The sequence below is a fragment of the Eschrichtius robustus genome, chromosome 18 (genome assembly GCF_028021215.1).
Source record: "Eschrichtius robustus isolate mEscRob2 chromosome 18, mEscRob2.pri, whole genome shotgun sequence".
NCBI lineage: Eukaryota > Metazoa > Chordata > Mammalia > Artiodactyla > Eschrichtiidae > Eschrichtius > Eschrichtius robustus.
The window spans coordinates 67,190,617-67,213,425 of NC_090841.1; the positions used below are offsets into that span (position 1 = coordinate 67,190,617).

At 46.6% G+C, this 22,809-nt stretch overlaps 1 protein-coding gene across 1 annotated transcript in view; it reads left to right on the plus strand.

Annotated features, from left to right (window-relative positions):
- Positions 1 to 22,809, plus strand: part of LOC137751878 (ATP-binding cassette sub-family C member 4-like) — a 144,621-nt gene that overhangs the window by 16,350 nt on the left and 105,462 nt on the right. Inside the window, exons 2-4 of the mRNA XM_068526525.1 lie at positions 3,472 to 3,607; positions 3,700 to 3,851; positions 15,914 to 16,015. Coding sequence (XP_068382626.1) covers positions 3,472 to 3,607; positions 3,700 to 3,851; positions 15,914 to 16,015 — 390 coding nt within the window. The remainder of the gene's footprint in view (positions 1 to 3,471; positions 3,608 to 3,699; positions 3,852 to 15,913; positions 16,016 to 22,809) is intronic.

Consider the following 22,809-nt stretch of genomic DNA (forward strand, 5'->3'; position numbering starts at 1 on the left):
CCAAAGTGTTTTTCTTTAATTTGAAAATAGTATACCTAGTTGTAGGGGTTGTTGTTTTTTTTTTTTTTTTTTTTTTTAAATTTATTATTTATTTTTGGCTGTGTTGGGTCTTCGTTGCTGCATGCGGGCTTTCTCTAGTTGTGGCAAGCGGGGGCCACTCTTCATCATGGTGTGCGGGCCTCTCACTGTCGCGGCCTCTCTTGTTGCGGAGCACAGGCTCCAGATGCACAGGCTCAGTAGTTGTGGCTGACGGGCCCAGTCGCTCCGCGGCATGTGGGATCCCCCAGACCAGGGCTCGAACCCGTGTCCCCTGCATTGGCAGGCAGACCTCTCAACCACTGCGCCACCAGGGAAGCCCCTGTTTTTTTTTTTTTTTTGACATTAATTCTGCTTGGTGTTCTCTGAGCTTCCTGGACCTGTGGTTTGGCGTTTGACATTAATTGGGGGAAATTTTCAGTCATTATTGTTTTAAACATTTCTTTTATCCCTTTCTCTCTTTCTTCTCCTTCTGGAATTCTCATTACGCAGATGTGGAATCTTTTGTATTTGCTCCTCAGTCCCTGGATATTCTGGTTTTTCTAGCCTTCGTTCTCTTTGCTTTTTGGTTTTTGTGGATTCTATTGATATATCCTGTAGCTCAGCAACTCCTCCCTCAGCTGTGGCCAGTCTGCTAATAAGCCCATCAGAGGCATTCTTCATTTCGGTTACAGCGCTTTTTATCTCTAGCGTTTCTATTTGGTTCTTTCTAAGGATTTCCATCTCTCTGCTTACACTGCTCATCCGTTTTTGCATGCTGTCTACTTTATCCATTAGAGCCCTTGGTGTGTTAATCATAGTTGCGTTTAAATTCCTGGTCTGATAATCCCAACATCCCTGCCGCATCTGGTTCTGATGCATGCTCTGTCTCTTCAAAAAAAAGTGGGTTTTTTTGGCTTTTGGTGTGCCTTGTAACTTTTGTTCGATATGCAGACACAATGTCCTGGGTTAAAGGAACTGCTGTAACAAAGCCTTAGTAATGAGGTGGTGAGGTGTGAGGGCAGGCAGCTCCCACCATTAAGTCTCAATCCCCCAGTGAGCTTCTACCTCTGGACCATGAACTTCACAAGTGTTTCTCATTTTTTTCTCCCCCCACCCCTTCCCTTATGTGGGACAGGACGGCTAGAGACAGTTGAAGCTGGGTATTTCTCTTCCCCCAGGTCAGTTAGGCTCAGCTAACAGCCCAGCAGGTTAGACTCTGGTTAACTAGTTTCCCCCAAGGGCAAGCCTTGTTAAGAGGACCGAGTCTTCTGGTCTATTTCAAATTGGCTACTTTCCCCTCCCCCAGCAGGAAGGCTGAGGGATTCTTCTCTGGTATTTTCTGTAGGATCCTGGTGGAGCTCCTGGAGGAAAATCTCCCTGTGTCGTGAGTCCTCGCATGACGGGGTCCCCCTGGAGTTTCTAGCTCTCAGATGGTCACACTGAGCCTCCAGCAATTGTCACTTATAGCTGTGGTTTTCCTCCCCAGGCACAGGTCCCCCTGGTGCTTTTGCTCTGAGTCTCTGGTCCGGGAAGCCTCCATTTCCTCTATTCACTGGGGGGGGGGGGCTCCCCAGTCTCGGGGGTGGCAGTTTGCCTAGTGTCCTCCCCTCTCTTCCAGATGCAACAGGTCTCTCTTCCCTTTAAAAAAAATCTACACTCACCCAAGTTATCTTATCCAATGCCATGGAAAGTGACAACTTCTGCTATAGCAGGTCACACAATCCAAGTAGGGATTCTATTAGCTTCGGGAACCCCAGAGAATTGATGCCACTAAGATGCTGCTTTGCACCACTCACCCTGTTCACTTGTGCATCCCTAACTCTTGGAACAGTTCTTGGCACACAGTAGGTGTTTAGCTAAATAGTTGTTGATGTGATGACTTTCCTTTGGGTACCTGCTTTATTCTTTTAGGCCTCTCCACATAAATGGAAGACATGACTACCAGCAGTTAGGAGTTATATCCATGTAACTCCCTTCTCAGAAAGGAAACTGAGGTTTTTCCCTTTCTAGCTCCAGCCAAAACAAAAACAAAAACAAACATTCTCAAGGAAGAAAACCAGTTGGTCTGGTGTGGGCCATGAGGTTATCTCCGGGCCATACCCTTTTGATAGGGACACGGCATGTTATGATTGGCTAGATTTGATTTGGGTGCTGACTTCTGAGGTTACAGAGGTGGATATATTACTATAAGGTGAAGTGACAGAAATGGTCACCATATTCAGAACTGTGGATACCCACTGAAGTATGTTTAAGTTGTGAATGCCATTTGTCCTATGTGTCTTGGTAGAAAATGCTTGAGGTCCAGAACTGTCTTAGCTAAACCACATTTTGGTATTACTCTTAAACATACTGCAGATTTAACACTTGATGCTTTGACTATTTGACAGAGATACTGTAGATCATTTAATAATTTATAGTTTGCACAGCTGCACATTTGCATCATGTGTCCCTGAGGTTTGTCTGGGAATGAATCATCAAGCCCAACAAGATTGAATCTCTCCTAAGATGCTGTCTCATCATCCTGACTAGAGTCAATGGCTGGCTTCATTAACTCAACATAATATTTTCAACGTTCATCCATGTTGTAGAATGCGTCAGTATATCTATCTTGCCAAATACTATTCCATTGCAAGGAATACCACATTTTATTTATCCCGTCATCAGCTGATGTACACTTGGTTCCCCCTGCCCCCAACACACTTTTTGGCTTTTATGAATAGTGCTGCTATGACATTTGTATCTAGATTTTCACGTCGCCATATGTTTTCATTTATCTTGCATGGATAACTAGGAGTAGAATTGCTGGGTTATATGGTAACTTTGCGGCTGTACCATCTTACATTCCCGCCAGCAATGTATGAGGGTTCTAATTTCTCTACATACCCTCCAACACTTGTTACTGTCTTTTTAGTTACAGCAGTTTTTTAAAATTTTTGTTTATTTATTTTTGGCTGCATTGGGTCTTCATTGCTGCGCGCGGGCTTTCTCTAGTTGCGGCGAGCCGGGGCTGCTCTTCATTGCGGTGCACGGGCTTCTCATTGCCGTGGCTTCTTTTGTTGAGAAGGAGGGGCTCTGGGCGTGCGGGCTTCAGTAGTTGTGGTACGTGGGCTCAGTAGTTGTGGCACGTGGGCTCAGTAGTTGTGGCTTGCGGGCTCTAGAGCGCAGGCTCAGTAGTTGTGGCGCTGGAGCTTAGTTGCTCTGCGGCGTGTGGGATCTTCCCAGACCAGGCTTCGATCCTGCATCTCCTGCATTGGCAGGCGGATTCTTAACCACTGGTGCCACCAGGGAAGTCCCCCAGGGGACATTTTTGAGTAGCAAAGGTGGGCAGAGCCTGAGCCTCCTCTCTGCACCTTCTGGGTGGGTGCGTGGGCTCAGAGCAAGCACTTTTGGCAGAGTTTGCAGCCAGGTACTAGTAAGTGGGTGCCTGCGCGCTGGACCCGGTGTGCTGTGCAGTCCGCCTACCCGCCTCCATCAACTGCGCCTGCGGCCTTGCCTCACACCTGCCTGTGGCTCCTGGCAGCGTCTGCTCGGCCCCGCTTCATCCGGCAGCCCCGCACCTTGCGCGCAGGCTTCATCTCTGAGGCCTCAGGCAGCTGCGCGTAGAGGGCGCTCCTCCCCTCCCCGCCCCCGACCCGAGGCGTTCCCGGAAGGCGGCGTGGCGGGGGGTAGACGCGGACTGAGCGGCCGCCGGCGCTCCACTCCAGGTTCCTGCGGAGCGGAGGCGCCCGGGGCTCCAGACGCCCCGCCAGCGGTGGCAAGATGCTGCCGGTGAACCCGGAGGTGCCGCCCAGCTCGCTGCAGGACGCGAACCCCTGCTCCCGCCTGTTCTTCTGGTGAGCTCCCCGCCTGAGCTGCGACATCCCGCCGCCGGCGCCCTTTAGGGGGCAGAGCGTTGGGGCGAGGGAGCGCTCTCCGCCGCCGCTGGAGCCTCCCCACGCCGGCGGCGTGTTCCCCTCTGCGCCCGGGCGCGCGGGGCGGGCGGGAGCAGGCCCGGGGAGGGAGACCTCGCGACCTGGTGGCTGGGGCACAGGGTCTTCCTCTCTTGCCGCTAGTCGCCCCGCCAGCCTCCAGTGCCCGAGAGCAGGAGGAGGAGCGGGAGCAGGAGGCGGGGAGGCTGAGGCCCGAGGCGGCCCAGTGGGGTCACCACCCAGCGGGAGGAGGGACTGGCGTCCCCGCGCTCCACCGTTAGCCGGCTTCCCCCAGGCCGCGCAGGAATTCGCAGTTCTGAACTAAAGCTGTAGCCTGTTTACGCCAAAGCAATCAGCTTATTAACCACCTCCTGTATCTAGTTAGCGCCCTGGACCGATGCCGTCTTCCAGTAATATCACCACCTCTTCCCATGTATCTTATGTGACAGGGCGTTCCAACTGCACCCGGCTCCCTCTGTCCTTGTGTCTATGACCATGTCTCTCTCTCCCTCCCTCTCTCCCTGTGTGTCTTTCACTGTATGTCCTGGTACCTAATCATGGCAAATTTCGTGTTGGTGAAAAACACTTATTTTTTATTTAAGGATTAAAAAACACTTATTTTTTATTTAATATTTATTTTATTCTTGAAAACGTTTTGATTGGGACACACAGCCACTACTGGAGTGTGTATTTGACCAGCCCCTTTCCCTATTTCGAATATTTCCACTTCTACCTTTGAGGACCACTCTGGGGATGGGGTCCCTGAAGCCTGTGGGGTCTTATCCATATCTTTAGCCTTTGGAGAAGCAGTGCATGGTCTTGATGCAGGTGGTATGCCTAGGAATCATTTGGTCCTGAAACCACTGAAGGTTCCTTGAACTGGGGGGAAACACACAGATAAAAAACGGCTCAGAGAGGTGAAGCTCTTAACTAAAGTTTTCCATCTAGTAGCTGGGACTACTAACAAGATGGGCCTGAAACTTGGGGCTTTTTTTTTTTTTTTTTTTTTTGGTTATTTATTTGGCTGCGTTGGGTCTTAGTTGCGGCACACGGGATCTTTCGTTGCAACGCGTGGGCTTCTCTCTAGTTGTGGTGTGGGCTCCAGAGCGCGTGGGCTCAGTAGTTGCAGTGCACAGGCTTAGTTGTCCCGTGGCATGTGGGATCTTAGTTCCGTGACCAGGGATCGAACCCGCGTCCCCTGCATTGGAAGGCGGATTTTCTTTTTTTTTTTTTTTGACTGCGTTAGGTCTTCATTGCTGTGCACGGGCTTTTCTCTCTAGTTGCGGCGAGCGGGGGCTACTCTTTGTTCTGGCTTCTCTCGTTGCAGAGCACAGGCTCTAGGCACGTGGGCTTCAGTAGTTGCAGCACTCGGGCTCCGTAGTTGCAGCATGTGGGCTCTAGAGCGCAGGCTCAGTAGTTGTGGTGCACGGGCTTAGTTGCTCCGCGGCATGTGGGATCTTCCCAGACCAGGCCTCGAGCCCGTGTGCCCTGCATTGGCAGGCGGATTCTTAACCACTGCGCCACCAGGGAAGTCCGAACCTTGGGGCTTTAATCACACTTGGGTGATTATTAGATCTTTTGTTTCTGGACCCTAACCCATTCATCTTTCCCACAAATTCTGATATTTTCTTTTTCTATGGGATGGTCTAGGGGATCCCCACGGGATGGGAGCTCCTATGCTTATTTTGATTGTGGTGTATTCAGTGTGTGTAGCCACATCTCTTGGCTATTTGATGGCCCTTAAGGCAAGAGGGGCCTAGAAGAAGGTGTATGGGTGTAGTTAATGTAAATAATAACAAAGTAGACACGTCTCCTTAACTTCAGGCAGGGCATGGAACTCTCTAAACACCTTCTGTTTGTGCATTTTCAAAATGTATGTGGATGGAAATGGGAAGGTTAAGACTTCTCATTGATTTTGGTAGGCACCAATTTCCAGTTTTCCTGCTGGAAGGAAAGGAGCTATTACCTCTTATTTTACACCTGAAGGCACTGAAACAGAGAGGTTGAGTAAGTTTCCTACCATCACACAGCTAGTGAGTGGCAGAGCAGGATCCCAGATCAGGCGGTCTCGTTCTGGAGCCTATGTTCCTTGTGTAGGTAACTGCTGTACTTGTCACCGAATTGGTCGCCTGGACTCATGCCGGGGTCCTAGCCAAGGCTAAGAACCGTTATCTTGGCTGGGGCGGTTGTTTTTCCATTCGGATTCCCACAGCCAATAATTAAACCGATGGTGAATCTGGAACAGCACAAGCTTTATTCCATGGCCAAAAAATGGAGAAGCAGGAACTTAGTTCGCAAATCAACTTCTCAACCCAGTTTAGGCTGAGGCACTGTATATATATAGCAGGGTCGAGGTAAAAGGAGGGAGTTGAGTCAAGAGAGGGAGGAATATTCATGACTTATCTGAAACAGGCTCTTGTAACAGGTGAGATAGCTCACCCATCCTCACATAGCTCGTAAATGACAGAACCAGGATTATGCCCAAAGCCCGGTTTCTTAACCATTGTTACATTATTGCCTTCTTAGTACCTTTGGTCATGTGGAATATCTCATTAAGTCTAGTTTTCATCATCTCCTCTTACTCTGAAGACCTTCAAAGGTTCCCTGTTTCCTGCAGAATCAAAATGTTAAACTCTAGGCTCCACTGGCCGCTCTATTTGTTTCCCAGCACATGACCCTCCACTCTGGCGGGGGAGTGGGGAAGGGGGCTTGTCCCTGTGACCTGCCTCATTCATCCCCACTTTTGGGTCTTGGCTCACTCTTCTGGGCCCCCTGGGTTGCCTTCTCGTCTGTCCTTGATTTAAGCAAGTGATGCTGAGCCCTCCGGCAGCCCTATGCCCCTCTCCCAGCACTTTCGTTCGTACTGATCTAGGGCTTCCATTTATGTGCACGGCCAGTCCCGCACCGCCCAGCGTCATGTCAAGTGGGGTGATCCTGACTCCCCAGGAGTATTCTAAGGCCTTTCACAGCAGACTGTATCTGGTAGTTCTTTAGCATAGTGCCTGGCCCATGTTGGACACGTCATGGGCATCAAATAAACACTGGATTGCCTGAAACAACAGGTGCAGGAAACAGCTGGGACCCCACGGAGGTCCAGGGTGGCTCAACCTGTTCTAGATGCCAGAGAAATGCAGAGGGAGGGAGCAGCTTGGAGTTAGGCATCCCTGGAACATCGGGCCCTGGCAGGGTCTCAACGCAGGGCAACTGGATCTTATCCAGAGTGGGAATAGATCTGAATCTTCCCCTTGTTCTGTGTGTTCATCTGTGTAACTCAAACCAGCCCTACTGGACTTGATACCGACCAGGGTTCTTAGCCTTCCCCAGTCAGTAGAAATTGACTTGAGGCCAGACAAGAAATTCAGGCCAGGCTTTATTGGGGCCCCTGAACTGGCTGCAGGAGGGAGCGAGAACAAGTGACAGGTTCCCTCGCTCGCTGAGGGGGGCTCATTCCTTATACTGGATGAGGGTGGGGTGTGTCCAGGGGTCAGACTGGACGGGTGGCTGAGGTGGTCTGCCCACCCCTTTGTGGTGTTGAGTGCAGGGGGACATGCGCGGTGCCCTGCTTTTACTCCCGACACCCAGTTCTTTCGCTCCCAGCTCTTCAGAAATGGCAGTTGGGTTTTTTGTCTTTCTTTAATCTTTTGGTCCAGAATTTGCCCCAACTATGCATGCACACAGTTATTTTTAGTCCCATATGGTTTCTTTGTATTTTGTAGCTCGAAGAGAGGTGTGTCCCGGTGCAAGCTGCAGGCCTGTCTCAGACTTGGTGGACCTGCTCTCTAGAGAGAGGAACTGTGCCCTGCACAGCCTGGTGTTCATGTAGACTCTGCTGGCCTGGCTCCTGGGCTGGGCTCTTGGGCCTGGCAGGGATTTAGGAACACCTCAGTCTTACTTGGTTAACAACATTAGTCTGACTGTCTTCCTGATCATCGTGAGATAAAAGAAGATTAAAACAATGAAGCTTTATGCTAAAATGCATTTCAAGTCTGAAGGTGGTCAGGAGAGAGGATTCCCTCCTCTTTGGAGTTTGTCAGTCTTTATTTTCTGAAGGCCTTTGTCTAATTGCATGAGGCCCACCCACATTACAGAGGATAATCTGCTTTACTCAGAGTCTACTGATTTCAATGTTGATCTCATCTGAAAAATACTTTCACTGTAATATGTGTTTGAGCAAGTGTCTGGGGACTGGGTTTAGCCAGGTTGACATAAAATTAAACATCACACCCTCTTGAATCCCCATCTCTTCCTTTGAGCTCCTGGATGTGACTTCGTCCTCACTGAGCCATGTGTTTGTGGATCTCTTTCCCTCCCTGAACTCCAGACTTATCTAAAGGGCAGATACAGTGCCTCGTTCATCTTTATACTCCTCACAAATAGCAGGTGCTCAGAAAATGTGCAACTGGAGGAACCATCGAGCTCCATGATGTCTGGGTTCCTGCAAATGCCTAACCATTAAGCATGGTTTTAGTGGAAAAACTGGTAACTGATTCTTTGACGGATTATGTGATGCACCAAAGAGTGTAGCATGAAAGGAGTCCTACAGAAAGTTTTCAGGGAATTATGCTCAAATATTTGGGTGGATTTTATTTCTTTTCCTCAAAAATGCATCTGAACTGTCTGAGTCCTGAAATTCCTTCTCATGTAGGTGTGTGCAGTAACATTAAAATTATGACCTGCTGAGAACTTTGGATTTTCTGGGGCTGACTTTGTCAGGCTGCTTTGTGTCCTGATGAATGAAGCATCTTTGATTTGGGCAAGAAACTTAAATTTTCCCTCATGTACATAAATTTTCCAGCAGGAAGGTGGTCTAGGAATTTAAACTTCTTTTGGCAGTAGTTGCTTTCAGTAAAGGTGGGACAAGTGGCCAAGAATGAGAGTGGTGAGAAGGGTTGGTGTTAGCGTGACAAACTCCTTCTTGGTGGGTTGAAGTAATCGTTGAAATATTATTGTCTTTTAGGTCTTAGATTCTGTATATGGTTTCTATAACCCTTTAAAAAATTTGTTTCTCTAGTTCGTCAGAATCACCTGGAGTGCTTTTTAAAACTAAATGGTCACACCTTGGAGTTTCTGATTCACTGGGTCTTGTCTGGGGCTCAAGGTATCTACGTCTTTAGTAAATGCTCCTGTATACCTGAAAATAGGCCACATTTGGGAAACGTTGCCCTAGTTGTAGAAAGAAACACACAAAGCCAAAATGTATTTCAGCAAATATGAAAGACGACCAGATCTCGTTATGACTAAAATCAGCTGAGAGGAAAAACTTGTCTTGGTTTATGCTAGACTTTTGTGGGAACAAATTTGGAATTTATTCATCCATTCAATCACTTATTCCACAAAATAACTGAGTATCTACCTGATGCCTGGCGAGGTGCCAGATACATATGTACAATGGCAGGTGGCAAATGCAGAGGAGTCCTTCCTGCTTAGAATTTGTTTCATTAAGTGGGGGATTAATAAAGAATTAAGTAGTGAAACTCACTGTGGATGCGCGTTTGTGTGTCATCAGTCCTTGGAAGGAAAAGTCCAAGGGGCCATGAGGTGCTTTGGCAGAGACGCTGGTGTAATTTTGGAGGTCGTGCTTCCTGGGAAGGCTGAGGAAGTTACCTGGAGAATTACGTGGGGGAGGGGGGAGGAGGGGGACGGCTGATGCTGCGCATTTCCCTGGGGAGGGTGATGGGACACAGGCTTTTAGTGCACAAGAAGGGGATCCATGCATCTGAGGAAGCACAAGTGTCTGAGGCTGCAGAGGAGAGGCTCTGGAGGCCTGAGCAGGGGACTATACAGGACCCTACAGGTAACATGAAAGCTTTTATTACCTCAGAGCTCACCCTGGCTGCAGCCTAAGGAAGGGGCCAGGGAGCTGGGGATTGGGACCCAGAGCGGAGGCAGGGAGACGTGTCAAGAGGCTAATGCAATCCAAGGACCACGTGGTGTGGTTTGGTTTAGTGTGAAATAGAGAGACTTGGCCAGATTTGAGAGCCACTCAGGTCAGGTCTTGAGTTGGGTATGGGGGGAGGGGAGAGGTGGATCGTGGGCTGTTTTGGGATTTTGGGCTGCAGAATCACCTGGAATCATTGATATATGGAATAGGGGAGGAGAGGAGCGTGAACTTAGTTTTGAATTCTGAAAGGCTCTTGAAATGCCTGGTGTTTGCTGTAAGACTCACACCGCTGGCAGGCCCTTGGCCTGATTCAGCCTCCTTTCCTGTTAGATGACAGGTCCTAGGCAATGAATACAGTTAGCTGATTGGATGTTCACTTTTCTTCCTTTCCCTGCCTTTCACTTAGATGTGTTCATGCCCACGTAGAAGGTGAAGAGTTCAGCAGGAGTGGACGAAAAGGCCAGCCAAGTGGATTGACCAGGTAGTCAGAACAGGGCGTTGTCTGACCATAGGCGGGCTGGAATCGTGGCGGGCACGTAGAGCTTAGAACACGATGTTGTGTTGAAGCCCTGCCGCCCCACTGCCTTCTGCAGCCTGGGACTCAGCAGATTGGATGGGCCGTCTTCCAGGATTTCCAGTCAGGTCACCTTGGAGGTGGTACGATGGTCCATACCCTCGAGGCAAACCTACATGTTCATAGTGTTGTGTCTTCTTGTTTACACGTGCTTTTCAATGTCCTTTTCTTCATGTACAGAAAATGAACGATTTATTATGACCTTAGAGGGCCAAGAAGTCCCTCTATTTTTCTCTCAGTAAGGAAGGGGGACTGAAGTTCTTGGCATTGAACAACTTCAGCAGCGCAACTCCAGATATCTTGTCTTAACTTCAGAGCACTGAAAGTCCTCAGTGACTTTTACATCTGTAAAAGGTATCTCTGAGGTTATACTGTTCACAGAGCTGCTTAGGTTTTCCCCTACCAGCTACTTGGATGTCAGCCTTTTTGGCTGCAGTTCTGACATTGATACTTTCCTGCAAGACCTGCTCTGGGTCTGCACTTCATGGCTCTAATGGCAATTTAATTTCAGCGTTTTCATCAGCCTGAGTCCTGGAGAAAAATCTGGCCAGCACTTCTGGCACCTTTTTACAAGCTGGTCATGTGTTGGAGTGTCATTTAAGCCCTGGAAGATTGTGACTTCTTTACCCACTCAGACCTATTATTTGTGGACAAGTGCTCAATAGTTGTAATTCCTCATTTAGGGAATACCTTTCTTTACTTACTTTTTTTTTTTTTTGAAAGTGGGGAATTTCTGTTCTACCATGCACACACTGAATATTGAGTTTTTGTCTTGGTAACATGCTTAAGCTGAAATTGGAATTTGCCTCTGTCTAGACAAGATGTATAACATACGTATAACCTTTTGCTTGTTGCTCTGTTAGCTCAGACTATGTAAGGCTGTTGCCATGCAGATAGTGGTTGGACGGATTTGAACCAGCCCTACAGTCTGTTCCTTCCTTTAGCTGATGCCCACGATGGACCGACTCTGTGCAAGGCCCAGTCTTAGTTGGAGTTGGGTCTGTGTAAGTGCGTGAATGATGTCGTGTCTACCATCTTGGTGACTTAATATCCCTATGGGGATTCAGAGCTAGGGAGCGCAGTGCCAGCCTGGAACATCCTGAGCTGGTTCCCAGGAGGATTAGCATTTGAGATGGGCCTGGAAGGATGGGTGGGATTAGTACTCAGGGCGTCCAGGCAGAGGCCATGTGGGAGTATGGACTTAGGTGCTGTGGGTCACTGGAGGGTGTTAAGTGTGGTGGACACTCTCAGAGGTGTTGTAAAGAGGTCAGGAGGGAGTGGTGTTGGGGGAGGGTCGGTGGTATTGGGGAGGGCTGAGGAAGGAACCAGCAAAAAAAAAAAAAAGTTGTATCAGTATTTCAAATGGTTAATAGTATTGCCGCAAAAGGCCTCTGCTCACCAGTGCCGAATAGAAACGCGGAGACACAGCTTTAGAGGAGTAGAAAGGAGTAGCTTTATTACTTTTCCAGGCAGAATGGGCCACAGCAGGCTAACGCTCTCAAGACTGTGCCCCACCTTCCTGGGAAACAGGAAGGGGTCTTAGAGTTTCAGAGTGGAAAATAGGGCTGTAGAAAAGGATCGGGGCTGCTGTAGTCTTGGATTCTTCTTTCCTCCTGGAGACACTGAGATCATTAGGGCTGGCATCAGGTGATTCTGGAACAGGTTCTGGTGGTCCTCGAGGTTATCATTCTGTGACCTTCTTTGTGGAATGAAGAATGCTCACAAAGGAAAGGAAGGTTAGGGAGTGTTGTCTTGGAGAAGTAAATATCAGGTGCATAGTACAACTTTAGCTAGAGGGCAGTCATTTTCAGAGTGCAATGAAGCAAGAAAGAGAGGGGGAAAAAAACCTGTAGACCGGTTGAATGGGTGGAAAGAATAAGGGCTGAATAAGGGCTCACATAATGGGGGTGTCTCAACTAGTTTCTGCTACAGCAATAGTAAGTGAGATTGTGAAATTATGTTTCAAGAGGAAAGGAGAATTGGGAGAGGGATGAACTGTGGCAGCACAGGCGAGAGCTGGTACCTGGCTGACGATGGGAGAGGTGGAGTGGAGAGAGAACTCAGGCTGCAGTGGCTGAAAGCCTGCAGAGGAGTCCTCAGACCACTGTCCATCCTGCCTCCTGCTGGACACGGGCTCGGGGCGGGTAGGGGCAGCCGTGCCCAGTGTTCAGGTTCTCAGTGAGCCTGAGAGGAGGGAAAGAGTGGATCGCATCTCCCGCCAGCTGGTCTTTGAGGGAAATGCAAGGATCCCGTCTTCCTTTTCAAGTTCAGTTTTTACTTTGAAGTAGAAGGTTGCAATCACATTTGTAGCTTTGTGGCATGATAGATGGGGACGTCAAGGACTTGAAGGGTGTTTATGATGTTTAAGGTAGTAGGTTACTATTCGTGTGTCGTTTTTATTTCTCAGACATCCTCACGTGCTTGTTTCAGTTGCCCCCTGTGTTGCTTAGGACTCAGTTTGCCTGTGGGTCCTAGAATTACCCATGTTAAAGCTGTTTTCACAGATAGTTTGTTTTGCTCTCATTCAAGAATCCTTGTAAGGCTCTGTAACAGTTTCCTGAGGCTGCCGTTACAAAGCATCACAAACCAGGTGGTTAAAACCACAGACATTTATTGTTTCACAGTTCTGGAAGCTAGAAGTCTGAAATCAAGATGTCAGGAGGTTCAAGATCTCTCTGAATCCTGCAAGGGGTGAGAAATGGAATATTGCCTGCCATATCAGTAAACGAGGATGTCACACTCATCAGCGATTACAGCGCTCCAAAATGAGCTGGTGAGCCCTGAGGAAACTCAGGAAGGGAAAGAATACCCGCCATCTAGCAGCCATCAGACTGCAGCCACTCCCCTTGGGGAGCCCTGAGGAAACTCAGGATGAGAAAACACAGGACACTGGCCCCAGATAGCTGAGGTGCATATCAGGGGAATGAGTTCGGTGAGCCCAGACTCTTGCGTCTTCCCATACATAGAAAAGCACTAAATTCCTTAACTTGGGATATCTGGTTTTCTTTAATTAACAGTACCCTTTTGTTCCTACTATTTGCCCTTTGTTGCAAAACTCCTATATATCCTAGCTCCTGCCTCGCCTCCTTGGAGCAGTTTTCTCGTAGTTACTTGAGATGCTGCCTCCTGGGCTTGAAGTCCTAGGAATACTGCAGAAGAAAACATCACTCTCAACTTTTAGGTTGTGAATATATTTTTTTAGTCGATGGGGGAATCCTTCCTTGCCTCTGTTAGCTTCTGGTGGTTGCAGGCAAACCTTGGCGTTCCTTGGCTTTTGTAACTGCCATCACTCCAACCTCTGTCTCCATCATCGTGTGGTTGTTTTCTGTCTGTGTGTCCGTCTCTGCATCTCTCATAAGGCCACCAATGATATTGGATTCAGGGCCTGAAGCCGACTCTGGCCTCTGTGTCCTGACACTGAATTAAATCTCGGAGACAGAGTTTTGGGTGAAGTAGAAAAGAATAGCTTTATTGCTTTGCCAGGCAAAGGGGGCCACAGTGGGCTAATGCCCTCAAAACTGTGTGTCTCAACCTGGAGGGGGTAGTGAGAAGTTTTATATTAATGGTTCAAAGAGGGCGTGATCAGCTGGTGGACATTCTTCTGATTGGTTGGTGGGGAGGTAAGTGGGAGTCAACGTCATCGACCTGGTTCCAGCTGGTCTGGGGTCGATGTGCTTAACCGTTAACTTCTCCCACCTCGTGTGGGTTTCAGTATCTGCAAAACAGCTCAAAGATATCTTTCTGTGTATCCCTGGATGGGGAACCACGACCCTGCCCGCAAGGCTGCACTATTGTTTCTCTTGACTGTTTCTCCTTGTCTCCCATCCCCTCCTTTCCCTAATTAACAACAGCTTGAACCTACCTGTTGGAACTCAGGGAAGGTCATGGAGGCTGAATGAAGCCTATTTCCTGTAATCAAAGAAATGGGCGACTCAGAAAGGCTTTTGAGCCCAGGAGCCCTACAGGGTCCTGCTCAGTATCAGGCCCACCCTACTCCAGTGTGATCCCACCTTAATTGATGACATCTGCAACAACCCAATTTCCAAGTAAAGTCACGTTTTGAGGTAACTGTGGTTAGGACTTCAACATAGCTTTTTTGTGGGGATACAGTTCACCCCATAACAAGTTCCGTGGCTAGTATGATCCTCCAGGGTGCTAGGGACCCAGACTCTTTCTCTCTTGTTGCTCCTCTGCATGTGGCCCTGACCCAGCTGGTGACCTCCAAGGCCCAGGCCGTGGGGTGGATGAAGGTCCCGGACGTTGTCACTTTCCACCGGCCTGGATGTAGTCACGTGGCTACACCTATCTGCTCGGGGGGCTGGAGAGAGAGGGCCTCCTTCCAGGCTGCCAGGTGCCAGCTAAAATCTGGGGTTTGTCACCTCAGAGGAACGAGAGCAGATTTTGAGGACAACCAGCAGTCTCTGTCTGCCACACGTTCACAGTTCTTGGTGGGGGGAGTGGGCAGTGAGGGTGGTATTTCTCTACCACTGTAGCTTTTCTTGTTGAATTATGTCCAGCACTTGCAGGGCAAGAGGGAGTTTTCCTATATATGGTTATGTTAGTTCAGTAGTGGTTCGCAGGACTTGGTTTTATTCAGCTGAATTGCATTGAATAGCTGCTAAGGGGTGTGAAAATAATAAGAAGTGGGAGATGCGGCCATTCCTGCTGTCGAGGAGAGAGGGCGTTGACTAAGGAGAAGAGACAAGTGATTGTGAATAGTTGCTTGTAAACTATTTCTTAAGAGAGAGAAACTTAATAAGAGCATTTCATTTTTAGAGCAATGACTTCAGTGATAGTTAATGACAAGCAGCGATATTGATTTAACACACGTGAGGAGAAGACCAGAGTATACTTAAGTGCCCAGGAAAAGGTCACGACTCAAAACAGGCAGAGCCAGGGTTTTCGTTCAGAGTCTCTGCCGTTTGTCTTGTGTTCCCAGCCTGTCCTGTGCCACCTGATTCCTGAAGGCCTGAAAATGGCCTTCCTCTCTGTGTTCCTGGTATGTCGCATGGTGCTTGGTACATGGTGGGATTCAGGAAATATTTATGGAATCATTTCCTACCAACTCCAACTCCCCTGTTTGTTGTTAGTAACACAAAAGTAAAACAATAAAAATGTCCGGGTTTTAACTATGTTGGAGTTTGGAGCCATATTTTCTCCTTAAGGAGGAACTAGTAAACCAGTATACTTGTTGAGAAAGTTACAACTTTTCTCATGGCCTGGAACTCTTTTATTTATTTATATATATATACACACACACCTACAAACACACATACATATATAATATATATAATAAGCTATACATGTGTACTATGTATACTATATGATTGTATATACTATATGCTATAATAATAGTATATATTATTCTCTATATTATTTAGTATGTTCTGATGTGAACCAACATTTTAAATATAGTTGGCAAAATGATATATAAGCTGTATAAAATTTTTTATTGCAAATTCCAGGAAAGCGATTATTTTTGTTTGTGTTTTATTCCTGCAGTTTAAACAATCTGTTTTTCCTTTTCTGTAGAATTTTCTGTTACTTGATGAGATATCACAGTGCAACCCTCAGCTGCCATCAGATGGTAAAACCATAGTGGACGTGCAAGATTTCACTGCTTTTTGGGATGAGGTAACAATTCTTCATTCTAAGATCTTGACTGCTAACAGACAACTGAAGACATAGATTTATTGGAGAATTTTCAGATTTTACACATGTTGTAAAGTATGACTTGCTCATTTACTGAAAGTATGTTATAAAAATTCTCAAAATCAGGAATAAGGTTTGCAACTACTGGAGATTAAGTATAAAATCAGCCTAAGACGTTTGACATGTTGCTCTCCATCTCACTTTCAGGAGAGCTTTCAAAGTACCAGCACATTTTGAACTTCAAGCACATACGTTTGTAATGTTAGACTTTATAGGATTGGACAGACAAAATGCTGCAGTGTGGAGTGGGTTAACTAACAGGTACATGAACAGTTGTTACAGACCAGAGGCTTTGGGGGATCAGTGTACATTTTTTGCCTTGATGTCCTCAGGTCCTCTTATTACATATGGAGTGAAGCCATGGATCTTCATACGGATCTTTACTCTGGGGCAGGGTGGAGGCTCCCCATCCTTAGCTTCTGGATGGTTCTGGCTACTTTGGTGGCAGCCAGGGACGGGGAGGCGACAGCAGGAGGGCATAGTGAGCACCAGTGATTCCCAGTTGCAGGGTTGCACTGTGCGGCAAGCTGACAGGGAGAACTGGTGATTTTCCAACACTTGGTTTATTTATGACGTTCAGGCAAACAGAAAACACACAGGGTCTGCTCTCAAGAAGTTGTCAATACTGCACACCCTGTGCAGCCCCTTTACCGACGACCGAAACGCTCCCCCTGCCCCCTGGTTCCATGGTCCTCCGTGCGCATGGGTTTACCTCCAGCGTGGTGTTTCTCATCGTAACGCACATTTATGGAAAGCATCATTAAAGTTTCATTGTAAAGGCGACTCTGTGTGAATGCTAACACATACTTTGAATGACCCATTACCAAATTTCTTTTGTACCAAACTATGTAGCATTTTAAAATGAGCTCCTTTGTCCTTCTTTCAAGAACTTAGTAACATGTTCTCAGACTTCCCTGCAATTTGCACCCTATTCTGTGGTCCTGGCCTTGCCTATGGAAGGATTCTGTTCCACGCTGGCGTCATTAGTAATTAGGACCTGTCAACTTAGGTCATGGGTGAGAGAGCCCTCGGAGGGGGAGGGGCACAGTCCTTGGAGGTTTTGGGGAGAAGCTGCTTCTGAATGAAGGGCATGCTGGGTTGGGAGGCAGGAGATAGACATGAGCTCTGTAACCTGCTCCGCTATACAGCCAGGTGGGCAGGTGGGGGAGGTTTTCGGAGACCCAGGTCTCATTCGTGAAATGATGGGACTTGGTCTCAATCTTGAAGCTTTAAAATAAATGGTCCTGTGAGAGCCTCCAAATCTCCACGGGGCGGGGATTTCAAACGGTCTCTGCTACGGAGTGGGGCTCAGCTGATGATCAGATGATCATCCCTCAGATGGTCCTTGTTGAGTCAGTGTCGCCTGAGCCTGGCTAATCAGGAGACAGTCCCCGGTACCCCTGGGCTGTCGAGTGCTGCCCCCTTCTGGTCACGGCAGAGCAGTGCCCGATCCTGAAGCCTGAACAGGGAGGGAACTCAAGTGTCCGGCCCTGATAGACTGTGAGGGGCTGCAACGGGAAGCTGATGTTTGTATGTGGCTCATTGTTTTGTTGTCATAACTGAGTGAAAGGTGGTAAAATAGGAACCCTAGGTGTCAGACAGGAAGAAAGGAATGGAGAAGCTTAAAAAATGTTTCTCATGTATTAAAATCTAGCCTCTTATTGATAGATTTGTAATACCTATAAAATCTGGGGCTAGTTTTTTTGGTGATAAAAAATAATTGTCATTTTTTTTAGTATGTGAATGTTTTATAATTAGTTTAGTTCTTTCCAGCAAAATTTTTCATTTTGAAGATTATCCAGACTCTGCCTTTCGATCTTTTGGGCATTTTACTAATCAAGTGTAACCACTCTTTTTTTTTTTTTTTTAAACATTAGCTGTTACTGACAATTTTCTTAACACATGCATACGCTCTTACGTCTCTCAGGAATACTACCTGTGATTGGCATGATGAGTACTTTGTCCTTCTCCCTCACGTTGGATTGTGTGCTGTCACATGTATCTTCATGTTTTTTGTTTTTCTTACGGTAGTACTTTACTGCCCCTGTTTAGCCAGGACAGGTAATGCATGAAACATGTATAAATATGAGGCCTTATCACTCTGACCCATGATGTCATAATTAATTTTTTTAATAGAGTTTTTTTAATTAATTAATTTATTCATTTATATTTGGCAGTGTTGGGTCCCCGGCATTGGCAGACGGATTCTTAACCACTGCGCCACCAGGGAAGTCCCCATAGTTAATTTCTTTATTCCCCATTTTTTGTTGCTGTTGGTGTTAAATTAGAGCTCTTGTGAAATTAGAGCTTTGACCGTTATTTGTAAGAGTTAATTTACCAAGAGTGACTTTATCATATAAAGTGCCCCTTTGCGTGCTGAGCGTTACTGAGATTCATTCTTTATCAAATGAAAATGGAGCGATTAGTGGAGATTTCAAATTATTTATTAGTAAAGGGCCAGGCATGTATGCACTTATGCTGCCACCTTGTGGAGATTAATGAAATAGACAGTTAAAACCAAGGGTCATAATGAAAACTTACAAATGATTAAAAACTTCATACTGAATATTCTATTAAGTACATTATTTTAATAAGCTAGTAAGCACGTTGTGTTTTCCTTCCTGGTGCTTCATGTTACACAGTTGGGAACTGCTTGTTGGGACTTTGGACATCTCAGTGAAGGAAATGATTTATGTGACAGCTATTGTGGATGGACAGAGACAATGGGGACTTCTTTCTGTCACAGTGGTCCCTCCAGGAGGTCTGGAGGTTGTAATGGCTCTTCCGGGAAGCTTTGAGCATTTCCTCATGTGACTTGACTTGATCCCGTCAGTACACGTGTAGTGAATGTGCAGCCATGTGCTGGAGCTAAAGATACAGACGTGAGCAAGACCCAGACGCCTCTGCCCTCCAGAGGCAACCAGGTTCTGGGGCGAGACAGATACGCAGGCAGATTATTTCAGCCCAGTGTAGTGAGCGCTGTGATGGTGTGGACACAGACACGCCACGTCTCTGTGTTGCAAGAGATTTTAAGAACATGTGCACATGCACTTAGTCTCCTGTGTTCTGTACAACAAAATACAGAAATCTAAACTTGGGATGTGTGCACAAGAGGGTGATGTGTGCACAAGAGGGTGATGACTTCCTTTATGATGGATTTTTGCTCTTTGGACACAACTCACTTCAGAGTTCTTTTAATAATTTTGGATATATTCTTCACACACAGCTTTTTAAGTGCAAGTATTTGTCACGTAAAGGATACCTGTATGCAAGAACAGCTGCATTAAACATCAGATACATGAAATACACGTCCTGCTGGGCTGCTCTGCTTGTTGAGAATGTTAAACATTCTTAATTAGTCTTTGCTGAATATAGCACTTCATTTGGGCGAAACTCTTGGGCAGAGTAGATTGTTATACTATTAATAATCCTTATCAACCATTAGTTTACGTTGACCAATAGTGTTATTTTCCATTTTTTTTGTCCCTACTGCCTTAATCCTATTCTAAACGAAAGGGTTTAGAATACTGTACTTAATCCTATTCCTTTAGAATAAGATTCTAAATGAAAGGTTTAGAATCTTATTTTTTCACTATTCTAAAGGAAAGGGTTCTATCGTTTATCAAGCGCCCAGGGTGGGGACAGTTGTTCTGCGGGCATGTCCGTCCTGAGCGCTGCCTGTTCACGCCTGTGTGTTGCCATCTGTTTCAGTCGTCACTGTTGAGTGCTGTGCTGGGGGAACTGCCCCCGAGCCAGGGGCTGGTCAACGTGCACGGGAGGATCGCGTATGTTTCTCAGCAGCCCTGGGTGTTTTCAGGAACTGTGGGGAGTAACATTCTGTTTGGGAAAAAAGTATGAAAAAGAACGATATGAAAAAGTAATAAAGGCTTGTGCTTTGAAAAAGGTGAGTAATGACTTTTGAGTTATATATACTCAGATTTCAAATGATGATAGTGTTGGTTTAAACTACAAGGTTTGTTCAAAGATCTTTTAATGTTGTTTAATGCTTTGAAGCTGGTCTTCTGGATGAACATGTACACACGTATGTGCTACTGTTTGAATTCGGATGTAACGACGCTCACAGAATGCCTTTTTGGGGGAGGGGACTGTTTCATCTTGTGAAGTTTCATTCACTTTTACCTTCTTTTTTTAATGCACAATTACAAAAAATTGTGAAAATAGAGAGCACAGTGTAATGAACTCTCAGTTACCCACCCCCAGCTTCAGCCAGGATCAGCTCGTGGCCGGTCTTGCTGCATCTCTACCCCTGCCCACCGCCAGCCCCACTCCCACCCCAAATTATTCTGAAGCAGATCCTAGACCTCAGATTAGTTCATCTGTAAACATTTCACTAGTTTCCTCTAAAAGACCTTTGGAAAAAAATTACCACGTATTACACCTGAAAAGTAACCTGAATTTCCTGAATATCATCAATGTTCTCGTCAGTGTTTACATGTTAATCATCTCACTGGGAAATTTCCTTAACCATTGGCTTGAATCAGGCTTCACATAAGGTCTGCCCCCTGTGCTTGGTTGATGCCTCCTTCTTCCCTTTCAGTCTGTAGGTTTCCCTCTCCACTTCATTTTTGACTTGTATTTTATTATTTAAGGAAAGCGGAATGCTTTAAAAATTTCTTCTTAATATTGCATTGTTTCACTGGGGGAAAGGTTGTTTTCACAAATGGCATTGAGTTTCACAGAAAATAGCAACTGAAACATTTAACTCTGTTGGGATTTAAATGAACTTAGTGAATGAATGATGAAAACTGAACTTATCTGATAGGAGAATGTAATTTGGCAAAAAGAAAGAAAAATGTAAATACTGATAAATACTATGTTACTCTCTTGGATTATAAAAATCAGTGAATAATAGCATTAAAGGGCTTCCCCGGGATCTGTTCAGTGCATTCTGGACGTCCAACTGTCCTTTTATGCTGTGAGGAAAAGGCTGGGACAGGCTTTCAAGGGCGTGGTGTTGAGGGCTCCAAACCCGCCCGCTTTGTGAGGAAAGAGTAATTCTGCTTGAACAATGGCTTGAACCTCATAGATTGCATCAGTTGATGTGGACAAAACAGAATCGCTTGCTCGTTTAATGGGCTTCTATTTCTTTCTCCCAGGTTATTGTTAATGGGAGATTGTGCATTTGCAGAAATGACATCAAGTTAGCAGTAATGAGCTAGATTTTTATTAAGTGGTATATATATTGTGGAAGAAAAGAAGGGGGAAAGCAAATGTATAACAGTGAGAACAGTAGCTGCCATTTATTCAGTCCATGTGCAAATCATTTTTCTATCTCTCACACACGCTCACGCGCGCACATAAAAAGTATATGTGTTATTAATTTTTTGTGAGTGTCCTCGATGTTACCATCCTCATTTTATAGTTGGTAAAACTGAGGCTTGGAGAGATGAAACAGCTTTCCTCAACATCTGCACCTCACGTTCAGTCTGTTCCTGCGTGACTCTACACTCCATGCTTTTCCACGGTGTCATGCTGCCTCTCAAATGAAGAAATTTAAAAGAAGGAACTTTTTAAAAAGCGGGTGATGGATGAAGGTAAGGTTGAATGTGGAATAAGCAGATCTCAGACATTTCCTCTTTACCTTAATCACGTCCAGCTCCTGATTCCCAGATGATACTCCAGAGACGCAGGCCAGTGTGTGGGTGTTTCTTTCACGACCTCGCCTTTCTGGTGAAGCTCAGCCCTGTCTTTCTCCCACACATTTGAGCATCTCTGGAGAAAAGCAGGTGTTGAGATAGTGGCTGCCATTCAGCGTTTTCCCCGGGGGCTGAGGCTTTGCCCCAGCCCCGTGGGGTGATGGGACCAGTAACTCGGGCCGTGCTCTGGGGCTTCACCCACCCTCGGGTGTCCGTGCGGCACAGACTCTGGTGGGAAGGGGCCCCTGCGGGATTGGGCTGCACAGCGATTCTTCTGTACGTGATGTGAGGTTTATAAACACGGACTGCTCTCCTGGTCGGCTGCGTGGTCGGGACATAGAGTTGGGGCCCCTCGTGCCCATTCCCTCCTTGGCAGGAAGGGAGGCCCAGGGCGGAGAAGGAGCGGAGAGCGGAGTCCTGGCCCCGGCTTCGTCACTTGCCTGCTGTCACTTTGGACACGTCCTGTTTCCTGCCTGGGCCTCTGACGTTTCTGCAGCAAAATGAGGGCGTTGGGTCGAGGGTTTCCAAGAGGTTTTGCTGCTGCTCTGAAACGTCGTCTATGACTCTGATTAGCAAGGGGTCAGCAAGGTCTTTACGACACCTGGGAACCACTTAATGAGTAATGCGATCCTCTGCTTATCTCCTTCTGGAATCCCTGTGTCAGTGGATGGGCATAAGACAGTCACAGATAATAGTGGTATTCTGGAATTATTTTGGCCTGTAGATACAGAGACTGCACGTGTAGTAGAAAAGCCTTGGCCTTTGGAGAGAAACAGTCTTGGGTGGTAACTCCAGGTATTTGTCTGTTTCCTCTCATTAAATGGGGGAGGTGTGGGATTACTGTAAAGGCTACAGGCAGTGCCTATAAAATGCAAATATGCCAGGTTTTTAGTAAATGGTAGCTATTGTTGCTATTATAGCCCTTTTCTGTACATCCATACATATGTACGTAGGTACATATAAATATAATAAAGGTTTCTCCTTACAGATCTCCTTACCTCCCACTTCCCCCAAATCCTGAGGGAAAAAACAGAAAAAAAGCAACATTTCTTGTATTAC